Raw genomic sequence first — 20,897 nt, forward strand, 5'->3', positions numbered from 1 at the left:
GCCCCCAGGAGAATGGGGGCAGGGATAATAAGAGAAAGCATGCTACCAACACATGATGAATCCATACTATGACCATAACTTCAATTTTTTTTTCAGAAAACCAATTGTCTTTTATCCTTAATAAATTGTACAATCATGCATAGGCAAATGATTTCCCAATCACACAGTACAAATGGCCAAGTGCACCCCTGTCTTTCTTCTAGTTGCAAAGGTGCCAAATGGTTTTACAAAAATGATTTAGGTAAAGTGCAAAGCAACTGATAAGTACAAAAATAATTTCACATTAGTTTACATTGCTCTGAATGAAGTTCAGCTCAGTTCAAGTATAGAAATGCAAAGAATGTGAGATACGATGTCATAGAGCTACGTGCAACCACAGTAGCTTCTAAGAGTCTCAGTACAAAGAACAAACATGGTAGTCTTCCACTGAACGCAGCTTGTGCTTTAAAGGTAGGTTACTAATGAAACAAACAGGAAACCTTCTAACAGCTTGCTTCAGTTGGAGTTTGTAACTGTGTTCCATTTGCAACCCTTCCGTGACAATGAATTTGTTATTACTTTAATGCAGAAAGGATGCTTTCTAGAGTATTTGGCCTAGGACCCTAGGTTCTAAATTCAGTAATACCAGATCCCTGGGCAGGACTCCAGGCCAACCCCATGGGGGTAATTTAGCTCTGGGCACATGTTTATGGCATTCACTCATGGGTGAAGCCACTGGGGTTTGGGGCAGGCAGCCTTTGAGCTACCACCATGCCCCTGCCACTCCAGCAGTACAAAACCTGAGGAGAAGCAACTGGGAAGGGCTGGGAGTCTAACATGGATTGTATGAGTGGATTTTACCAATGCTTGTACTGTTCACTAGAGAGTGTTCAGTGGTGGGGAGCACATTTTACATGTGTCCCATGTGTGTAGGATCACAAAGTATTCATAGATTTATAATGGAACAGGCTAAGGACAAGCATTTCTCTCAGCTTAGATGAATAAAGACATGCTCAGAGACTCACACTGGTTTCTTTCCTTTTCTCTTTTTCTGTTTTTGCATGTTGTGTGTGTTCACACGTGTGCAAAGTTGTGTTAATATGTGCATGTGAATGTGTGTTCATGTGTGTGTGTGAAGATGGAGGATGGATCGGTGCATGTGGAGAAGTTGACTTTAGGTGCCTTCCTCAACCACTCTCCACCTCATTCTATTTTTTTTTTTTTTTTTTTTAGGTGTGTTTCTGTGTCTGCCTTTATTATTTTTTTAATTTAATTTATTAGTTTTCTTTTTTTGCATTTTATGTGGGAACTAAGGATTTGAACTCAGGTCCTCATGCTTACACAGCAAGCACTTTACCCCCTGAGACATCTCCCCAGTCACACAGTAGCTTCTCAACTGTAACCTTATAGGATTTTTTTTTACTTCCACCAAATAACCACAATAATTTCTCTGAGGATAACTTCATACCTAGTTTTGAGATAAGAGAAGAAATGAATATTTTGTAACTTTTACAAACTAATGTTTTCATGGTCAAATCAATCTCATTGTTCCTCAAAGTTCTTCATTCTCCAATCAGGCTTTATTAGAGGCAGTGAGGTTTGCTTGTGATGTTGATGAAAAAGAAAGCTTGTTCTTAATCATCCTATTCTTAATTTTCCAAACATATTTCAAGCTGCAGTGTCAGCAATGCTCACTCTAAGAAAAATCCTGATTAAGAAGAGAAATATTGGGAAGCATGGAAAAGCTCTAGTCAGGATTATACTAGAAAATTTGTTATTGTTCTTGACATGAAAACAGGTAGAACTTCAAGTTCTCAGTAAAGAAAAAAAGTATACTGTGTGATTTTTAATATCCAAAGGGACATGGGAAGCAGAGCTCTGAGGTTAATGTTTGCCAGAGAACCAGCAACCCTGAGCTGCAGCCAAAGGCAGAACATTAGCCTTGCTGTTCCCAAAGGTTCATGCAGAATATGACTTTTCAAATTGGACAAGGAAGTGGGACTGAAAAACATATTTAAACAGATGTTTTAGAAATTCAAAAATTAAATAAAGAAGCCTTAAAATACCCCAAGTCCTGAGAAACTCTCCTACTAAAAGAGAAACATAAATTATAATTTTTATTAAACTGTGCTTAATTCCTTCACACAGGCTTCAAACAGCCTCCCATAATTTGAAGCCTAAAACTTAAGCCAGATGATATATGCATATTTGTATGTATATTTATATATGTGTGTACATATAAATATATAGATGTGTCTATGTGTACACAAATGAACATATATAAAATCAAAGGCTTTTTGGTATTAAAAAGGTGACTTAGGATTCAGCAAAAGTTCCTAATGAGAATATGAAGAATTCAGACCTTCCAGGGACATTGTGTTCTAGATTGCATATCTGGAGTAGAATGGCAGGCAAAAGCATCCCTCTATTGTTTAATCATTAAGTCTCTTTTAAAAGCTTGTGATTATTTGGGAGGTGGCTCACATCTCTATTCAGTCCATGGTCCTCTGCTCAACCAGCTGAGCTATCACAGGGCATGTGACTCACACTTCCAACCCCAGCACTAGGGAGGCAGACATAGTAGGATTGCTTTGAGTTCAAGGCTAGCCTGGGCTAGATAGAGTGAACCCTTACTTCAAAACTAAAAATGGGAAGGAGTTCTAAAAAGTTGTAAAGTGGTTATTTATTTTGCTGTTGTGATGTGCCTTTATCATTAAATTTAGTTAAATTCCATGCCAGTATAACATAAATCCAGCACATTAAAGATTCCACCAAGAGAGAGTACAGGAAAGAAGCTGGGGCTGGCATCCAGGTTAGTGGTAAAGCTTTTTTTTTTTTTTTCCTAGAAAGTACTGAGTACAGAAACAAAAGGCTTTTGAGAAGTCAGGCAACGCTGTCTTTTGCCCTTAGAAGACTGATGCTCTGTTTCTAAGCCATTCCAAGAAATTTTGCAAAGGTCCACTTTACTTCCAAGCAGGCCACAGAAGCATTTTCAAGCCACACAGCACAAGACATAACATAACACTCTCTGACATACATGTACAAGGAAAGATGAGCCCTATAACATGAGCAAATGCCTTTGTAATATTTATTCAAGGTGTCATAAATTCCTACATGATCATAAAACACACTTGAGAAACATTCATAAAAATTAAGGACTATCAGTAGAGTAAACAGATACATGTGTACATTTTTGTTAAAAAAAAAAAAAAAAACAAACATCAGGGCTGGAGGGATGGCTTAGCAGTTAAGGCACTTGTCTCGAAGCCAAAGGACCCAGGTCCAATTCCCCAGGACCCACACTAGCCAGATGCACAAGGGGGTGCATGTGTCAGGAGTTCGTTTCCAGTGGCTGGAAGCCCTGGAGCACCCATTCTCACTTTTGCTCTCTCTCTATGACTCTAATAAATACATTAAAAACTAAAGAATATTTTTTAAAAAGCAGACAAAGCATAAGAAAGTAATCAATGTTAATTTAAATTAATTTTTATTTTTAAATATGTTATTGTTCTTTATTTATTTGAGAGAGAAAGAGAAAGAGAAAATGGGTGCACCAGGGCTTCTAGCTACTGGAAACAAACTCCAGACATATGTGCCACCATGTGCATCTGGATTACCTGAGTTCTGGCAGTCAAACCTCAGTTCCTTAGGGTTTGCAGGCAAGTGCCTTAACTGTTAAGCCATTTCTCCAGCCCTATATGTAAAATTTAAAAACATGTTGTTAAGGAGTAACTAATTAAATTTTCAATAAATTTCTTTTGTTTTGTTTTATTTTTGGAGGTAGGATCTCACTCTAGCCCAAGATGACCTGAAATTCACTATGTAGTCTCAGGTTGGCTTTGAACTCAGCCAGCCAAGTGCTGTGATTAAAGGCATATGCCACTATACCTAAGAGAAAAGAAGGGGGGAGACACACACACACACACACACACACAGAGAGAGAGAGAGAGAGAGAGAGAGAGAGAGAGAGAGAGAGAGAGAGAGAGAGAGAGACGGAGGATACACCAGGGCCTCTAGCCACTGCAAACTCCAGATGCATGCACCACTTTGTGCATATGGCTTTATGTGAGTACTAGGGAATTGAATTCCGTCATTAAGCTTTATGGGTAACACTGAGCCATCTCTACATCTCCTCTATCAGTTTCTTTAATAAGCAACCTTTTAAGTAGTAAACAAAAATTTCAGCAACCCAGATGTGCAAGAATCTCACTGACACATTGCAACCTTCTGAAATAACTTTTAATTATCTTTTACATTCTAAGAAAGTATTTCCAGCTATGAAAACACACATACCAGGAAACAGAAAACAGAAATAAATATTCATCAATAAGAAATCAGACCAAGAATGTACTATTATGAAATAAAAGCTAATTAAAGTTTTATTCATTCCTGTCTTAACTGACCAATTTTTTTTTTTAATTCTTAAGTTTAATTGGAACTTCAGATGGACTATGGATGTGAGGAAAATAAGCATCTGACACAAAGGTCAGAAGAGAAGTTGACCTTGGAGGAAACAAAGGTTCCTGGAAATAATTGGACATACACAGGGAATAAGACAAAAATCTCTGATTTGAGAGTTTTACATATCTAAAGTAATAACGGGCATATGTGTAAAGGTATTGGCAAAAAAATAAGAAATAACTCATAGCAATTACAATGTTATGGCTAAAACAATAGTTTCAATCACAGGTTTGAAAGATTCCTAAGAAAATATTCTAGAATAAGGAACAAAGACTAACACAGAGAATATAGTTACAAGAGAAATTTATGCAAGGTCACCTAAGATGGCTAAGATGTTCAAATAATAATGAGAATAAAGAAAAATTATAGGGGCTAGAGGGATGGTTTAAGCAGTTAATGGCTCTTTTTTAAAAAATTTAATTTATTAGTTTTCTTTTCAGCAAATACAGGCAGTTTGGTACCATTGTTTAGGCTCATCTATGATCTACCCCCTCCCATTGGACCCTCCTTGTTGATGTAAATGGGTCGTGCATTGTGGAGTTAGTCCACAGTTATTGGTACGATAAATGTCTCTGTATATCATGACCCAACATGTGACTCTAACTGACCAATTTTTTTGAGTTCTGCAGTACTCAGGAAAGAAGTGTTGCATAACGTACAGCATCAGTTATTTACCTTGGACTTTATGAGGCAGGGTCTCATTATGTAACCAAGGCTGGCTTGAAAGTTGCTATGTAGTCCAGGCTATACTTGAGCTCACAATCCACTTCTGCCTCCCAAGTACTGAGATTACAGTCCTATACCACCGCATCCAGCCAAATTAAATTAAATTGAATTGCTTTTTTTGTTTCATGTCATAGGCATGGTGTTTTGTGACACCTTCCCATTTAGAATCAGGGCTAGCACACAGAGAAAACAATTAGAATTCATAATGCTCCACAGGAAAACAATAGCGAAAGGGTGAATAAAAATGATTAAACACATCATGGAAGAAACAATGAGTCCTATTTTTATATGAATGTGTCTAGAGATAACCTTACATCCCCTGGATACATCCAATCTGTAACATACTTCCTTTTGCCTGTGTAGGCTTATACAGTAGGTGGAGCATGTATGATGGGCACGAAGCTGATCAGCTGGAAATCAGATTCCAGCACACCTAAGACTAGAGTGTGCTATCCATAACCCAAATATCAAATCCAGTTGTGACCTATGTGAATTTCACATGGACCACATGCTGGGCATAGTTTTTATGTTTTGTAAATTAAGTTTACTAGTGAGTCCCATGCATTTGTTTGTTTATTCCATATTGCCTGTGGTTGCTTTCCGTGCTATGAATACAAAGCTGAGCAGTTTCCACAGAGCTTGTTGGACCACAAAGTGCAGACCACTTCATCTCCTGGACCTGAATATCAGTCTGCTCCTGTCCTTGACCCACAAGAGAGTGATGAGCAAAACCCAGAAATTTTAAATAGCCAATCCAGTGTTATTTCCACTCAATTTCTGTCTCTCCTTCAGCCATTCCAGCAATTGATTCAACCCAGACATCAGTTTGAAGGCTAAGAAAGAGTTCCAGAGCATTAATGTGGAAGCAGAGGGATGTACCTCTGAGGAAGGAGCCAAATACCGCCAGTGAAGGAAATGTGAGAAACAGCTTGCTGGCTTCTTTCCTCCACAGGTCCCGAGTGGAGACCATGTGCAGGCTCCTTCATTCCTGATTTAGACAACTGATTTGGAGACTTGTGGTGTTAGTTGGATCATATTTGGTTGATGTGGAGATGAGTTGTTGGGATGGAATGAATGTACTTCACACATGAGTTTGCTTGAGATCAGATGGTACTGGGGTGAATAGTGTTGCCACCAAAAGTCATGCCTACCTGGAACTTCAAAATCAATCTTATTTGGAAATGGGGTCTTTGTAGAATAAGCTGATATGAGGCCATCCTTGATAATTGATGGGGTCCTCATCCAGTGGCTAGTGAACTTATAAGAGGAGGCAAATTTGGACAGAAACACAGAAAGGATTTTACCACATGATGACAGACCCACGGGAAGGGGGTCACCATGGAATGATTTGCAGACACTGGAGCAACACATGTGTGGTGTCACATGGAAAGGATTCCTAGAAGCCACCAGACTCTAGGAAAGAAGCAGAAAATGGGTTTTCTCTCAGCTGCTCCATTTAGCACTGATCAAACTTGACTTGACTTCTGACATCCAGAGTTGTGAGTGACACTCTTGTTTTAAAACACATGGTTTTGGGTACTTTACCACAGCAGTCCCAGGAAATTAATACAACTGGAAATGATCTATGGAAAAGAACTAAGGCCAAGGAAAAAGGAGAAAGTGCAGGAGAATCCAGCCCCATAACATTTTTTTGTTTAAATATAAACTCAGGATACCTCCATGGTCATGAAGAAAAATAAAACAGAAACAGAAACCCAGAATCCTTGATTACTAAATCTGATTAGGTTTTCCAAACACACACTGCCAAGGTTAGCAGAGCTGGTTTACACTTGAACTATCTCTTCCACTAGTTCTGTTGACAAACCCATGCCTGGATTCCAGGTTTCGCCCAGAACTGACAGTAGGGGAAATAGCTCAGCTACAGTTACCAGAAGGTCATTTTCACCTTGCTTCTTCTCTGAAAGAACCTTAAATTTCCACAGAAAGCCCAATGCTAGGACATGGTATATAAGCTGAGCAGCAAAGAACCATATCCTTTCTTTTTCTGTGTGATATGTGTGTGTGCATGTATGCATGCATGTGTGTATGTGTGTGGAGGGCAGTGGTCAACACTGAGGGTCTTCCTCAATTACTCTCCACATTTTTGTTGTTTTTCAAGGTAGGGTCTCACTCTAGCCCAGGCTGGTCTGGAACTCACAGAGATCCTCCTAACTGCAGCCTCCTGATTGCTGGAATTAAAGGCATGCATCACTACACCCGGCTTCCACCTTATTTTTCAAATGTCTAAAACTGAACCTGGAGCTCACCGGTTTGCCTAGACTAACTATCATTCCAGATCTGGTGACCCTCCTCTCTGCCTCCTCACAGCTGAGATCACAGGTGCATGCTATTACAAAGGGCATTTCACATGGGCACTAGGGATCCCAACTGTCAACCCCTTCCCCACTGAGTCATCTCCCCAGCCACGGGAATGCACGCTTTCAAAAAGATAATGCATGTTCTCTACAGATCATCAGTCACTTCTGTAACCTTTCAATGGTTTATTTTGCATGTCCCACATCACTTGACATGAGCTATGCTACGAACTAACTCATCTCATACACTTTCAACATGACAGGGTTGAAACTGCAGGCAAGGCACTGCCTTTCAAAAGGCTTTGCAACTGCAAGGAAATGATGGTAAGGAAGTGATGCTGTAGAGACCATGTGACAGCAACAGAGTGTGTGCATGCATGTTCTCCCGTGGAAGGGACCACCAAGAAATAAACTGCAAGGACAAGATGGTAAGGAAGTGACACTGTAGAGACTGTGTGAGTGTCCACAGTGTGTGTATGTGTGTTCTACTGTGTAAGGAAACACCAAGGAATAAACATTTGAACTGCTTGGCTGCTTTAAAACCCTTTCTCTATCATCTGTGTAAAATACAAATGAACAAGCACCGCAAGTTCATAATAAAGCTATTCATATTAAAGCCCATGAAATTCTGGGTTTTCAGCCACAAAAAAATTCTTTTTCAATGGATTCGTGAGGAACTTATCTGACAATCTTTTTCTTTATCATCATGTTATAACACAACATACTATTGATTATTTTAAATGAAAATATTTTTTCTTTCTTTTTTCTTGCCTTTTTTTGGGGGGTGGGGGACAAGCCCAAGAGACTGGCCTTTTTTATGTGAGTGAAGGAGAGTGGGAGACAGGAAAAGAGAGAGAATTGGCATGCCAGGGCCTCCAGCCACTGTGATCAAACTCCAGATGAATGTGCCACCTAGTGTGCATGTGTGCCCTTGTACACTTGTGTCACCTTGCATCTGGCTTAAGTGGGACCTGGAGAGTTGAACATGGGTCCTTAGACTTCACAAACAAGTGCCTTAACCATGGAGCCATTTCTCCAGTCCTCTTTTTTATTTTATGACAAGATGTTACTATGTTACCCAAGCTTGCCTCAAACTCACAATTGCTCTGCCTCAGCCTCTCCAATGCTAGAATTATAGCTAGACCCCACCATGCCTGGATAAATTCTTATTTCTAATGTAGACTTTAAATCAACTCTGACATAGTATTATTTTTCTGTGTAGTTCCATTCCAATTAGTACAAGAAATTTCATTTGCCTCCTTGTACCCTCCCCACTCCTTGTTTCCCTTTGTCTTCAGGAGACATGAATTATCAGTCATTAATGAGAACCTGAAGCAAATGCCAGCCTAACACCCTCACATCCCAAGAGCACTTTGCTTGCTGGGACATCAGCTCTCCTCTCATAAACTATCACATAGTTCCCCAAAAAGGCACACTCCCAACACAAACAAATCCCAAACAAATCTCTGAGCAGTCTGCAGCACATTAGTGAAAATATTTCCTGAGGCTGGGAATTCTTAAAAAATCAAAACTGGTCATTATAAAGCCAACATCTCCATTTCTCCACTGAAGACTGAGTCCCTCAGCTCCAAGAGAAAACACATACATCTTCCTTTTCCAGTGCCTGAAATGAGCAATCTCAATAACTACTGAATTTTGAATCCTTGGACACCAAAATAGCATGACACCATTTCCTATAGAAAATTTCCTGTGAAATAAGAGCACAGAGCTAACTAAATTCACCACACTCCTTTTCAGTAGCTCTTCTACTGAACTGCAGTTCAATGGCTTTGGCATCAGACCAAAACATTTAGCAGCCCTTTGTGTTCAAAGATGTTCAATAACACAAGCAGGAAGTATGTATGGATATATGGAGCTGATACTCTCAAGCATGTTACCTTATTCTGCTCACACACGTATTGTATCCTCAGGGTGTCCATGGCTCTGATCATAGCTTGCATGGCAGTGAAGATGTTTTGGTAAACCAACTTTGTGAACCCCTTTCTATCTTCATCACTGTAGCCAGAACCATGGATTATTCTCATTTGCTTGATAAAGGTGCTTTTTCCACTTTCACCAGTTCCTATATGGGAAAAAAATGCAAGTGAAGAATAGTAATCAGACTCCGGAAGGAACACTTGATAACCTTAATTCTTATCAAAGTGAACAGACTGGTTGGGTCAACTTGGAAATGCCTCCCACCTTCCTTGCCTTGTGTCAAGGCAACAACAGACACCTGTGCCTGAATGTCCTGGGTATTTGAAGGTTCTACTGCTGCTCACACTGAGGGCATGTACCTGACTCTTGACCACCACCCCAAGTGTCTATATGACTGCTGTTTCTGTGTTCTAATTTGTAGCTCAGGAAGGTCTCAGAGCTCACAACACCTGCCCATAGTACCAAGGGACATATTACATTAACTATTTCCATTGCTTACAAATGTGCAGAGACATAGAGACAAGACATACAGAAAAATACAATGCCAAACCTCCACATTTCTGCCACTCAGATTCTGCTCACAGATACAAGTAAAGTTGTAGTCAAAAAATTATAGATATTTTTGGGCTAGAGAAATGGCTTAGCGGTTAAGACACTTGCCTGCAAAGCCAAAGGGCCCAGGTTCGATTCCCAAGGACCCATGTAAGCCAGATGCACAAAGTGGTACATGCATCTGGTTTGTTGCAGTAGCTGGTGGTCCTGGTGTACCCATCCTCTCTCAATTAAATAAAAAATATATATTTTTTAAAAATCTTAAAAATACAGAGATCTTTACAATGAAATTAAAATATTTCCTAATACTTTTTAAATTATTTATTTAACAGAGAAAGAGGGAGAAAGGTGAAAGAATGGGCATGCCAGGGCCTTCAGCCACTGCAAATGAACTCCAGATGCATGAGCCCCCTTATCATCTGGCTAATGTGGGCCCTAGAGAATTGAACCTGGGTCCTTTGGCTTTGCAGGCAAATGCCTTAACTGCTAAGCCATCCCTCCAGCCCTCTTAATACTTTTTGAGATAAATATAATTAATCATATGAGATCTCATTACCACAATGTGTTGTATTCATCATTCATTTCAAAATCTAAGTATTGCCTAAGGAATTTCATGAATAGTTTAGTTGTCAATAAAGTTTCTACAACTTGAGTTGAAGGAGATGCTATCTCAGAACTAAAATGACTTAAGTTGTACCCTTTAAAATGCACTTTAATTAATTATGAAAGCTCTATTCTCATCTACTTCGCATTGGTCCAGTAAAACACTCAGACTGGGCAATTATCATCACATTCCATTATCTCTGATACATTGTTGACTCAGTTTTAGGAAGACCATAGTTATACACATCTTTTCTCACATTTTACATACAGAAAGCTGTTTTCCAAGGCAGGATAGAAGGTGGAACAGTTATTAAATTGAATATAATGTGTAATTAAGCTTATAAAATTTGGGTTCTTCCTGTGTACTATTGTCAGGGCCTTAAAAAAAATCAGGGAAAGGCCTGTTGCAAAAGACCAATTGAGATAAAATTATTAATATTCCTTGTAAACACAAATATTCTTTCAGACTGATTTTGTCAAAACACAAATCTGCTCCTGATCAAACCTCAGTGGTCTCTCTTCCTTCTCTAGAAAAAGACAAAACTCCTCCTCATGAGAGCAAGTCTTGGTGGGCTGGGCCACCTGCATTTAGCAGCCTTTTTGTCAACCTTCTGCACTCTGGTCACACTGCCTTTCCCTCAGGTCTGACTCCTTGGGCTCGTCTTGGACCACTCAACCCTCCTGCTGCCTGTCTGTGCCCTTGCCCTTGCCCTTGCCTGGCCTGAATAGGTCAAGCCCCAGCGCTCAGGGTGCCAGGAACTTCTCTTTGTAGTTCTTGTCTCAGAGGCTGCGAGATTCTGTGACTTCCTGTTTTATTTTGTGTCTCCCTACCAAGAAAGGTAGGGGCCATGCTTGTTTGACTTAATGGCTATCTGGTTACCTTGTATGATACCTGATATTGCACACATGTTTATTAAATGTTATCAGCTCTCATAACTCTTCATCTTGCAAAGCTAAAACTCCATCCCAGCCCTAGTAACCACCCTTCTACTTTCTGCTTCTGTAAAACTCTTGATACTAATGTTAGCAGGTTATATAACCCTTGTCCCTTTGCATCTGGTTTATTTCAGTTAGCATAACATCTTCAAGGTTCATCCATGTTGTAGCATATGTCAGAATTTCCTTTCTTTGTAAGGCAGAATAACATTCCAGAGTTTTTAAAATGTAACAGTGACAAAAAAAAAAAAAAGCCTGATCTGATTTTAACTCCCTGAACCATTCATCATACAAGATACGCCAATATCCTCTCTCAAGCTCCTGTGTTCCATGTGGTTGAGATGTCTTTAACCATAGAAATGGCCTAATGGACCCTTGCTCTGATCCTCACTGACTCTTTCTGGGTGGCAAGTGTGTCCTAATAATGGCAAATATTAAAGTAGTCTCTCTGCTGCTCACTCTATCAATCATCTCATTTAATCCTCACAGCTACTCTGAGAAACATGTGCTACTATCTTCATCATGCATGTGAGAATCCTGAGGTTCACTGGTTATGTAATCTCTGCAAGCTCACATAGTTAGCATGAAAAGACTTGAGATTTGCTCACTTGAACTCCAATGATAGACTGTATTGTTGGAGAAGAAAGCCTGGGTCATGATCCAAAGGGATCTAGTTATATTAAGTTGGTGGGAACAGATCTGAAGTTCAGCCACACACTGAATTCTAAATCTTGGCAGCTCCTGGGAGGTGTCACCTATCTGGAGCAGGCTTTTCAGTGATGCAGCTGCCTTCAAATCTTCCATTGCTCCTGTAAGCAGTCTCTCACCCTGATCTGTAACTAACCCAATAAACTCACTGGTTCACCAAAACTGATTTGGGTATAATTGTCCTTTGGTCTGTCATCTGAATGCTTGCTGGGGAGAAGACATGTGTTCGCAACTCTCCAGGGGAAAAAGTTTCTTGTGACACTATTGCATTCATGGTCTCATAGCAACTGTTGTTATGTGCACAAAACTTGCACAATATTGAGCCCATCAACCACTGGAGCCCCCCTAAAGAGCTATTGGCTATTAATGGTTGCTGAGGGAGTAGGAGACATTTTTTGCAGTAGTATAGCCGCTGGTAGGATCCAGGTACTATAGTATATAATCCCTCTCCCGTGCTCATGCAAGTTAACTAGTTAAACTTAGTGGTTCACACACACACACACACACACACACACACACATGAAATAAAAAATGACATCAAGATAGAACAGAGGCTAGTGGGAAAGAAGGGGTTCAGTGGAAGAGGGTCAAGAAGGGGATCAAGAGTAGGTAACGGGAGGGGATTATGATAAAAAATAATTATATACATGTATAAAAATTGTCAAAAATAAAAATGCTGAATATGAAATGTGAGTCAAAATAAGAGAGGCTAACAGCAAAGAAGAGAGGCTGAATGACACACACCATGGAAGGCCAAGGTCAAGAAGACAAGGAATCCATTTAGAGAGGTTCTCCTGTTCTCACTCAAGCCGCCACACAACCCAGTTGGTGTTGTCTTTTTAAAAAAAAAAAAAAAAATTTTTTTTCCAAAAGAAAAGGTGAGAATCCAAAGGATTAAATAGGCCATGCAAGTTTGCTCAGCTTGTTAATGTTGGGCCTGGGTCTGAATTCAGGCTTATGTTGTTATACACTATTCCCATGATAGCTTGGTATTTTCCCAAATAAACAGTCTTCTTTCCAACCTGTGCTAAGATTGCAACGCCAGTAATGTTCTCCTTTAGCCTGTGGAACTGTGGTGTATTTGAGATGGGTCCAGCAGCAGGTGGGGTAAGCAACAGAGAGGCCAAGGTACAGGACGGAACCATGCTTTCTGTAGTGACAGCTGTGACTGGACTGCAGGGATCAGGTCAAGTCAGAGCCCAAGACTGATTTCCTCACCCATTCTAAGCAGAAACTCAACATGCTCACACTGAACATATAATTCCTTATTCACTTGGGAAATGTAAAATGAAAACTCGGGAATATGATTTTGGAATGAAAATAGTTAATGATTTAAACTGAGTAATTTTAACTGAGGATTTCATTGGGTGAATTAGAATTTCTCCCCGTGTCAGTGGATTCTGTTTGAAAACAGATTGGGCCCATGCTGCTTGGCTCCTGGCATCTCTGTGAGGACTTTTTCACTTGTTCCTATACAGAATGGGAGGAGAATGACCTTTCTGCTCAGAGGAGACATTGTGTCACATGAAAGGGAAGCATTTTGATTGGAAGACAAGTTTTGGTATCAGGCTACCAAGGATTTACTTAGATATGAGGGAGCCCTATCCCAAAAGGGTTTTTGATTCTGGACCAACATGTAAGAACACAGAGAAGGGAAAAGAATCAGTTTACATCTGTGATGGTTCATTTCAGTTATCATCTGGACTGCAGTAAGAAACACCTAGAGACTAAGCGCCAATCGTGAGAGATCAGTGCTACATGTGACATCTCTGTCATGTCCTTCAAGGCTCATGGAACCGTGCAGAAGAAGTGGCAGGAAGAATATAAGAGCTAGTGGATGGGGAGGAGTGTTTTGGCACAGTATCCTTCAGCCAGAGAGGGACTTGTGCCTCCATGACCTCACAGTGGAAGTTGTAACCTCTGTAAGACCAGCGCAATATTGAGCTCATAAACATTTTGACAGAGATGATGGAGTAAGGGGGAAGAGAATGAGACATCAAAGTGGAAGAGGGACTGAATAGAAAAAGTAGTGGGTTAATTGGAATTGGGCAGGGGAGGGGGAATAATGAAGTTACTGAAAAGGGATTATGATCATATTACAATATGTTCATGTCTTTTTTTTAAATTTTTTAAAAATTTTTATTAACATTTTCCATGATTATAAAATATATCCCATGGTAATTCCCTCCCTCCCCACCCCCACACTTTCCCATTTGAAATTCATGTCTTAAACTCTCAATTAAAAATCAAAAAGAAAGAGATGCCTAGAAAGTTGATACTGAGATATGACTACGCTAGGTTATGTGGAAAGTTCTTTGAATTGGTTCGGGGGAAGAATATGAGTAAGTGTGGAAGAGCAAAGTTGAGACAAAACTAAAATGTTGTAAGTGGAGCAAAATGGATGATTCTGCTGTGAACTTAGAAGGCAGGTGTTGACAGAATGGTGGGCAGGGAAGGCTACTGTGATGAACTTTAGGTGGAAGCGAAGGATCTGTTAGCAATTGGTTTAGAGCTCACTCTTGTTATATCATGGCAAAGAAATCAGCTATTTTGTCATTTTCCCAAGATTTTGGTGCTGACTAATGGATTGACCTATTTGATGGGCAGCATAGCACTCAGGCTATTGCATGCATGTTGTTGGATGTTTTTAGCCAAATTTTTAAAGACAGTTGGGAGCAAAGAAGAGCAAAGCAGAAAAATTGAAAAAAAAATCATAGCATGACCAGAAAAGCAGTATATGTGGAGATGGACCCAAGAACACTGTGGTTACTAAAGAAATTATCACCTCTGGGTTTGATTTTCCAGTGCCCACGTAAAGCTTGGAGAGTGGGACATAACAGGAAAATTTATATTGTTAAAGAACTTTGATAGGCAGGGAAACTGTGAGGAAGAAATGAAGGATTTGAAGCAAGGAAATGGTATGAGGTTGGGGAGATGGCTTAGTGGTTAAGGTGTTTGCCTGCAAAGGCTAAGGATGCTGGTTCGATTCCCCAGGACCCATGTAAGCCAGCTACACAAGGGGACACGTATGGCTGTAGTTTGTTTGCAGTGGCTGGAAGCCCTGGCATACCTATTCTCTCTTTCTCTCTGCCTCCCCAGCATTAAAGAAACAAAAATATTTTAAAAAGGAAATGGTATGATTTGGCTGATATTTTAGGAATATAACTCTAATCAGGGCCAAGAACAAGAAGAGTCAATTAGCTCACCTAGTGCTGGAAGGTGCTACACGAGCTACCAGGGGAAAGTGGCCAACATCTGTCCAAGCAACTCAAAGTCTAAGTGACTCAGAAGCAAACAACCTGACTTGATGCTCATGCACAGTGTGGCACACAGCCATGGTGGGTAACCAACTGCTCTTGGATTGGCTAATGGATCTGCTCAGTGGGACAGAAACCATACCTGGAAGGGGGAAACAAGTCAGAATTATATCCAGATAACAATTCTGCTTTCCATTGTCAAGCTGCCACTAATCTTGGGCTATGAGGGTATATACCCTTCAAATTCTCTCTAAATTAATAATGGTTATTCCATTTAACCAGGCTGACTTCACTCTTCACTGGAGAATCTGCTTTTTTTAAAATGGGACCTGGACCTGAGGAGATAAATGACCCAGTGCACTCCACCCCGGCCCCAGCTGAAACCACGGAGGAATTGGGGAAATGAGCAAGAGTGCTGCTGTCTTAGTGAATCTGATATCAGCACAAGGGTGAAGGAGATAGACACTGAGGACACTCAATACCTATCAAACCAGAGATCCAGAGGCTCCTAAGTGCCCATCACCGAAATAGACTTAAAATGCACCCAACATGGCTAATGGAATTTTGTAGAAGAGGTGGCTGAAAGATTGTTAGAGCCACAGTTGGGATATTTTGCACAGAGTCATTGCCTCTCCCCCCCCAACCAAGTGCTGCCCCATAATGCATGACCCACAATCCCCATGGGGTTGATGTGCATTCCCAGTGAGGAAGTCCTCTTCAGAAAAGGGGCAGGGAGGAGGGAAAGAATGGTACCAACATGTGTTCTCTACATACCAAGTATGTCCATATCTAATAATAAAAAGAACAAGAAGAGTCAGTAGGTAGACACTTAAATTATGCAATGCAGGAAGGGTCAGACCAGAAAAGGAACAATAGTAGAAAGGAAGGAGGGGTACAGATTCTGGAAGTAGTGTAAAAGGAGCAATACTCAAAAATATCTTGGGCTGGAGAGATGGCTTAGTTGTTAAGGCGCTTGCCCGCAATGGCAAAAGACCTAGGTTCAGTTCCCCAGGACCCATGTTAGCCAGATGCATAAGGTGACGCATGCATCTGGAGTTTGTTTGCAGTGTCTGAAAGCCTTGGCATGCCCATTCTGTCTGTCTCTTTATCAAATAAAAGATTTAATTAAAAAAAAAAAGAAATTATCACCAATAAAAAGAAACCATATGTTTTAGAAAAGATAAGTGGTGTGCATCTCAGAAATCAGGGAAAGCCATTATAGGCTCAAAGGCATAGAAATGAAAATTAGTTTCAAAGACTTCCATGTGAAAAGAGAAACCTAGGGCACAGCGCATATCCAACAGTACCTACGTATTTGTTTCCTTTTACTCAGCATCAAGACATGTGCAAACCATGCAAAACATGTTTCAAGAAGCCCCAAGTTTCTGTGTGAGCTGGTGGCAGTCCTTGGTAACATCTATGATGCTGGTTCTGCAAGCAAGCACGCACAATGCAAGAGTCATGGTGTCAAAGAGACTTCCACCAGGATTACACAGGAAGGCCTGGGAGGCCAAACAGTGCATGTCAGGGTCAGGATCCAAGCAAGCAGCCCCTGACAAGGCCAAGGGTAGAGCTATAAAAGTAAAGCTAAATGTACAATGGACATCCCAACAAGGAGAAATATAAAATGTCTGTCAGACAGCTTTTGCTGCAGGCAGCAAGCAGAACCAGCCCTAGAGAACAGCCGTGCAAGTTGCTATCAGCAAGGTCATAGTGGAAGGGCTGCCCAAGCTCTTTGGTGCTCATATCATGCCACAGTGTGCCCTGGTGCTAGACAGGGAGCTACAGGGTTTAATGTTTTCCCTGCAGACTTTTGCTCTTGCTTTGGTCTGATCTCTATTGTGTCCCAATTTCTTCCTTTTGCTATAGGAATGCTAGCCCTATGCCTGTCTTATCACTGTATCTTGGAAGAAGGTAATGTGTTTTGATGTCATAAATAGGAACTTACATTAGAGTCTGCCTTGCATGATAAAGGAGGCTTTGGATGGGTCTTTAAGCAATGCCGGAATAGGTAAGAATACAGAGTGAGAGAAGGATTGAATGCATCTTACATGGTGAAATGGAGATGACATTCTGAGGGACATGATGTAATGCTACAGTTTGAATCAGAAATGACACTCAAGGGCCCATATATTAAACTCAGGTCCACAGCTTGGTGTCATTGGAAGGTGGTTGAACCTTTTGAGATGTGGAACCTAGTGAAGAGTTTTCAAGTCATTGAGGTGTGCCCTTAGAAATGTCTTGGGTCACCTCAGTTGTTTCTTCCTCTTTCTCTCCCTGTATTTTTCTCCCTCTTTCTCTGCCTTTCTCTGCCATGATCTTGGTACCAATATGTGTTACTTTGTTATGGGTCCAAAAGCACCAGAACCCAACCTCTGTGGACTGAATCATTTAAAAGTTTAAGACCTCCGCCACAAAAAGCCTTATCTTTTTTTCTTAAAAATAGTTTTATTTATTTATTTATTCATTTGAGATAGAGAGAGAGAATATGGGCATGCTAGGGCCTATTGCCTCTGCAAATGAATTCTATATGCATGCTTGACTTTGTGCATCTGATTTTATGAAAGTGCTGGGGAATTGAAACCAGGCCTATAGTCTTTGCAAACAAGTGACTAAGAGCTAAGCCTTCTCCCCAGCCTACACTTTTCTTTTTATTATTTTCTTGTTTTGTATTTTTTCAAGGTAGGCTCTCACTCTGGCCCAGGCTTACCTGGATTTAACTATGTAGGTTCAGGGTGGCTTTGAACTCACGGTGATCTTCCTACCTCTGCCTCTTGAGTGGTGGGATTAAAGGCGTGTGTCACCACGCCAGGCTTCCAAACTTTTCTTTTTATAAGTTGATTATCTCAGGCATTTCTTATTGTGACATAAGCTAATTAACATATCTCTAGACCATTCACCAAGATCACTGTGTTTATTAGAAGATTTTTTTTTAAGAGCCTATAATCCTTTCTCAGTGGTGGGCTAAAATAACCAGAGTAGATGGGCATGGTGGTGCTACCTTTGATCCTAGCACTTGGGAGGCTGAGGCAGGAGAATCATTTTGAGTTCGAGGTCACCCTGATATTAGTGAATTCCAGGTCAGTCTGGGATAGAGTGAGACCCTACCTCAAAATAACAACAATAATATAACCAGGATAACTACTTTCTGCATGCCCAAGACAACTATGATACGCATTGTCTTGGGCTAATTAATAATAACAACCTCCTTTTTTCTCAAAGGTGTCCTGTCAACCTAAGCCTAACTCTACCACATTGCAAGTTAAAGAGACATTACAACCATCTCTGGTACTTTGACTCATGCCATTGCTTCAAAAGACAACATGGGTGTTTTTAAAAAATCCATGAACAACTAAATGTCCTTTTCATATAACTGCCACATGAAAAACAACTTGGGCTTTTCAATAAAAGATTTGTGGCAAAAGTTGCCATGTTTCTCATAGTGAGGGGATGTATTTTTTCCTACAAAATGAGCTGAACCACAAAGGCCAGTTATCTACAGTGTTATAGACAGCAGGGAAACATTAGCAAAGGAGATCTTTTCTGCTAAAGGAGACCTGGATATGAGAAAGCTATTATTCTATCTCCAGTGGAGGAAAAATACATTCCACCAAACCCAAACTGATGTAGTTTCAAAAACTGTAATTAAATATACCAAAGAAATTCTACTGTTATAATAAATAAGCTCTACTGTGTGTCCTCTCACTCTCCTGCTTGCTTGCTCTTTCATCAATTGGTGGGATATCCTCCAAGGTATAAGGAATCAAAGACGAATGATCTGAGGATTACTGTTTCATCCAACAATACAGACATGTCCTTGTGGCCTTCGCTTTAGAGAGACAGAAAAGGTAGTATAACACAGCAATTATTGCAATTTGAGGTTGGAGCTACTACCTCTGAATTTTAAAAATATTCTGTTTAATAGTATAATCTCAGACAAGTTGCTTTAACTATCTGCACTTCAGGTTTGTCATTTAAACAGGTATAATAACATCATATCATCAGCATTTGTTATGAGAAGTATTATCACTTTGCATTGTAGACAGCAATTCTCACATTAGTTATGATAGATTGTAAGGAGGATGGGCTAGGGAGGTGGCTCAATGGATAAAGAGCTTGCTATATAAGCCTGAGGCACTGAGTTGGGATCCCCAGAGTACATGTGCAACATTAGGCATGGTGGTATACACTTGTAATCCCAGCACTTGAGAAGCAGATACAGGGAATCCCTAAGGCACAATAGCTAGCTAGTCTAGCTGAATTGGTGAGATTAAGGTTCAGTGAGAGATCCTATTTCCACGAATAAATTGGAGAAAGATTGAGGAAGACACCAGATGTCAATATCTGACCTCCACACACATGTGCACACATATGCATGTGGGCCTGCATGCATATGTGCACCTCCATACAAACAAACCTGTATACACACATGCATATACACATATACATTCAAAGAAATATCATAAGGAAGATAGCTGTGGAGATGCAGAGGAAGAAGCCAATGTACTGGTTTGGGAGACATGCTGCATTTGAGGGGCAAAGCTAAAGCAATTAGAACCTTTGAGGACATCAACTAACATTAGAGAAATGAGAAATTTGGTGCCTATATTTGTTTCTTAAGCGCTACTACAAGGCCTCACACACTGGTGGCTTCAAAAGATGGCATGTGCTTTCTCACATAGAAAGAGCACTCCTTCCTCTCTTGGAGCCCCTAGTGTTAGTGACCATCTGTGATGATGCTGGGCTTGTGGCAGTATAGCTCCAACTTGCATCTCTGTCTCCTCATGGTCATCTTTCCTGTATGCCTGCATTCACAGTTCACCAGTCTTATAAGGACCCAGCCATGTTGGATTTAAGGTCCACTCACATTCACTGTGAACTCCACTTGATCACATTTACAAATACCTTACTTCCAAAGAAGATCACACAGATTCTAGACCTATCATTAATTTAGGGAGATAGCACTAGCCCCATGTAGCCCAGCAATGTGCTTGTTTCACTCTCGAGCCCTTGATTTGATAATTAGTAGGATGCTTTTACAGAATTAATGAGAATAACAGGGAATTCCTCCATGTTTTCTGAATGTAACAAACCTTCTTATCTTCCAGCATGAAAGGAAGAGGTTTTCATTGTTGTACTTGTAAACTCCATAAAGACTTTACTATCATGCTAACAAATTGTCCTCATAAGTTTTCTGCTCACACTTATTATCTATGTGAAGAAATGTTCTTAACCAATTTACTTTATGAGGGGTATGGATGGGTCAGCAATCAGGTTACTAAGCTTTTGCATCTATATGCCAGTGTACGTTCAATTTTTTCACTAACAATCTCAGGTTGAACTTGGGGTACCTACTGGAGCCCAGAAAGCATTTATGCTTTCCAGGCCTTAATTTCCATTATTTGAGATGCCAAGACTGCAA

The 20,897-nt window shown here is 40.3% G+C and overlaps 1 protein-coding gene across 3 annotated transcripts in view; it reads right to left on the reverse strand.

Moving 5' to 3' along the window:
• Positions 1–20,897, reverse strand: part of Gna14 (G protein subunit alpha 14) — a 235,370-nt gene that overhangs the window by 98,639 nt on the left and 115,834 nt on the right. For all 3 annotated transcript variants that reach the window (XM_004653091.2, XM_045155638.1, XR_006638196.1), the window contains exon 2: positions 9,380–9,564. In XM_004653091.2, the coding sequence (XP_004653148.1) occupies positions 9,380–9,564 (185 nt within the window). The remainder of the gene's footprint in view (positions 1–9,379; positions 9,565–20,897) is intronic.

Source organism: Jaculus jaculus, chromosome 1, assembly GCF_020740685.1.
Source record: "Jaculus jaculus isolate mJacJac1 chromosome 1, mJacJac1.mat.Y.cur, whole genome shotgun sequence".
In the NCBI taxonomy this organism is placed as follows: domain Eukaryota; kingdom Metazoa; phylum Chordata; class Mammalia; order Rodentia; family Dipodidae; genus Jaculus; species Jaculus jaculus.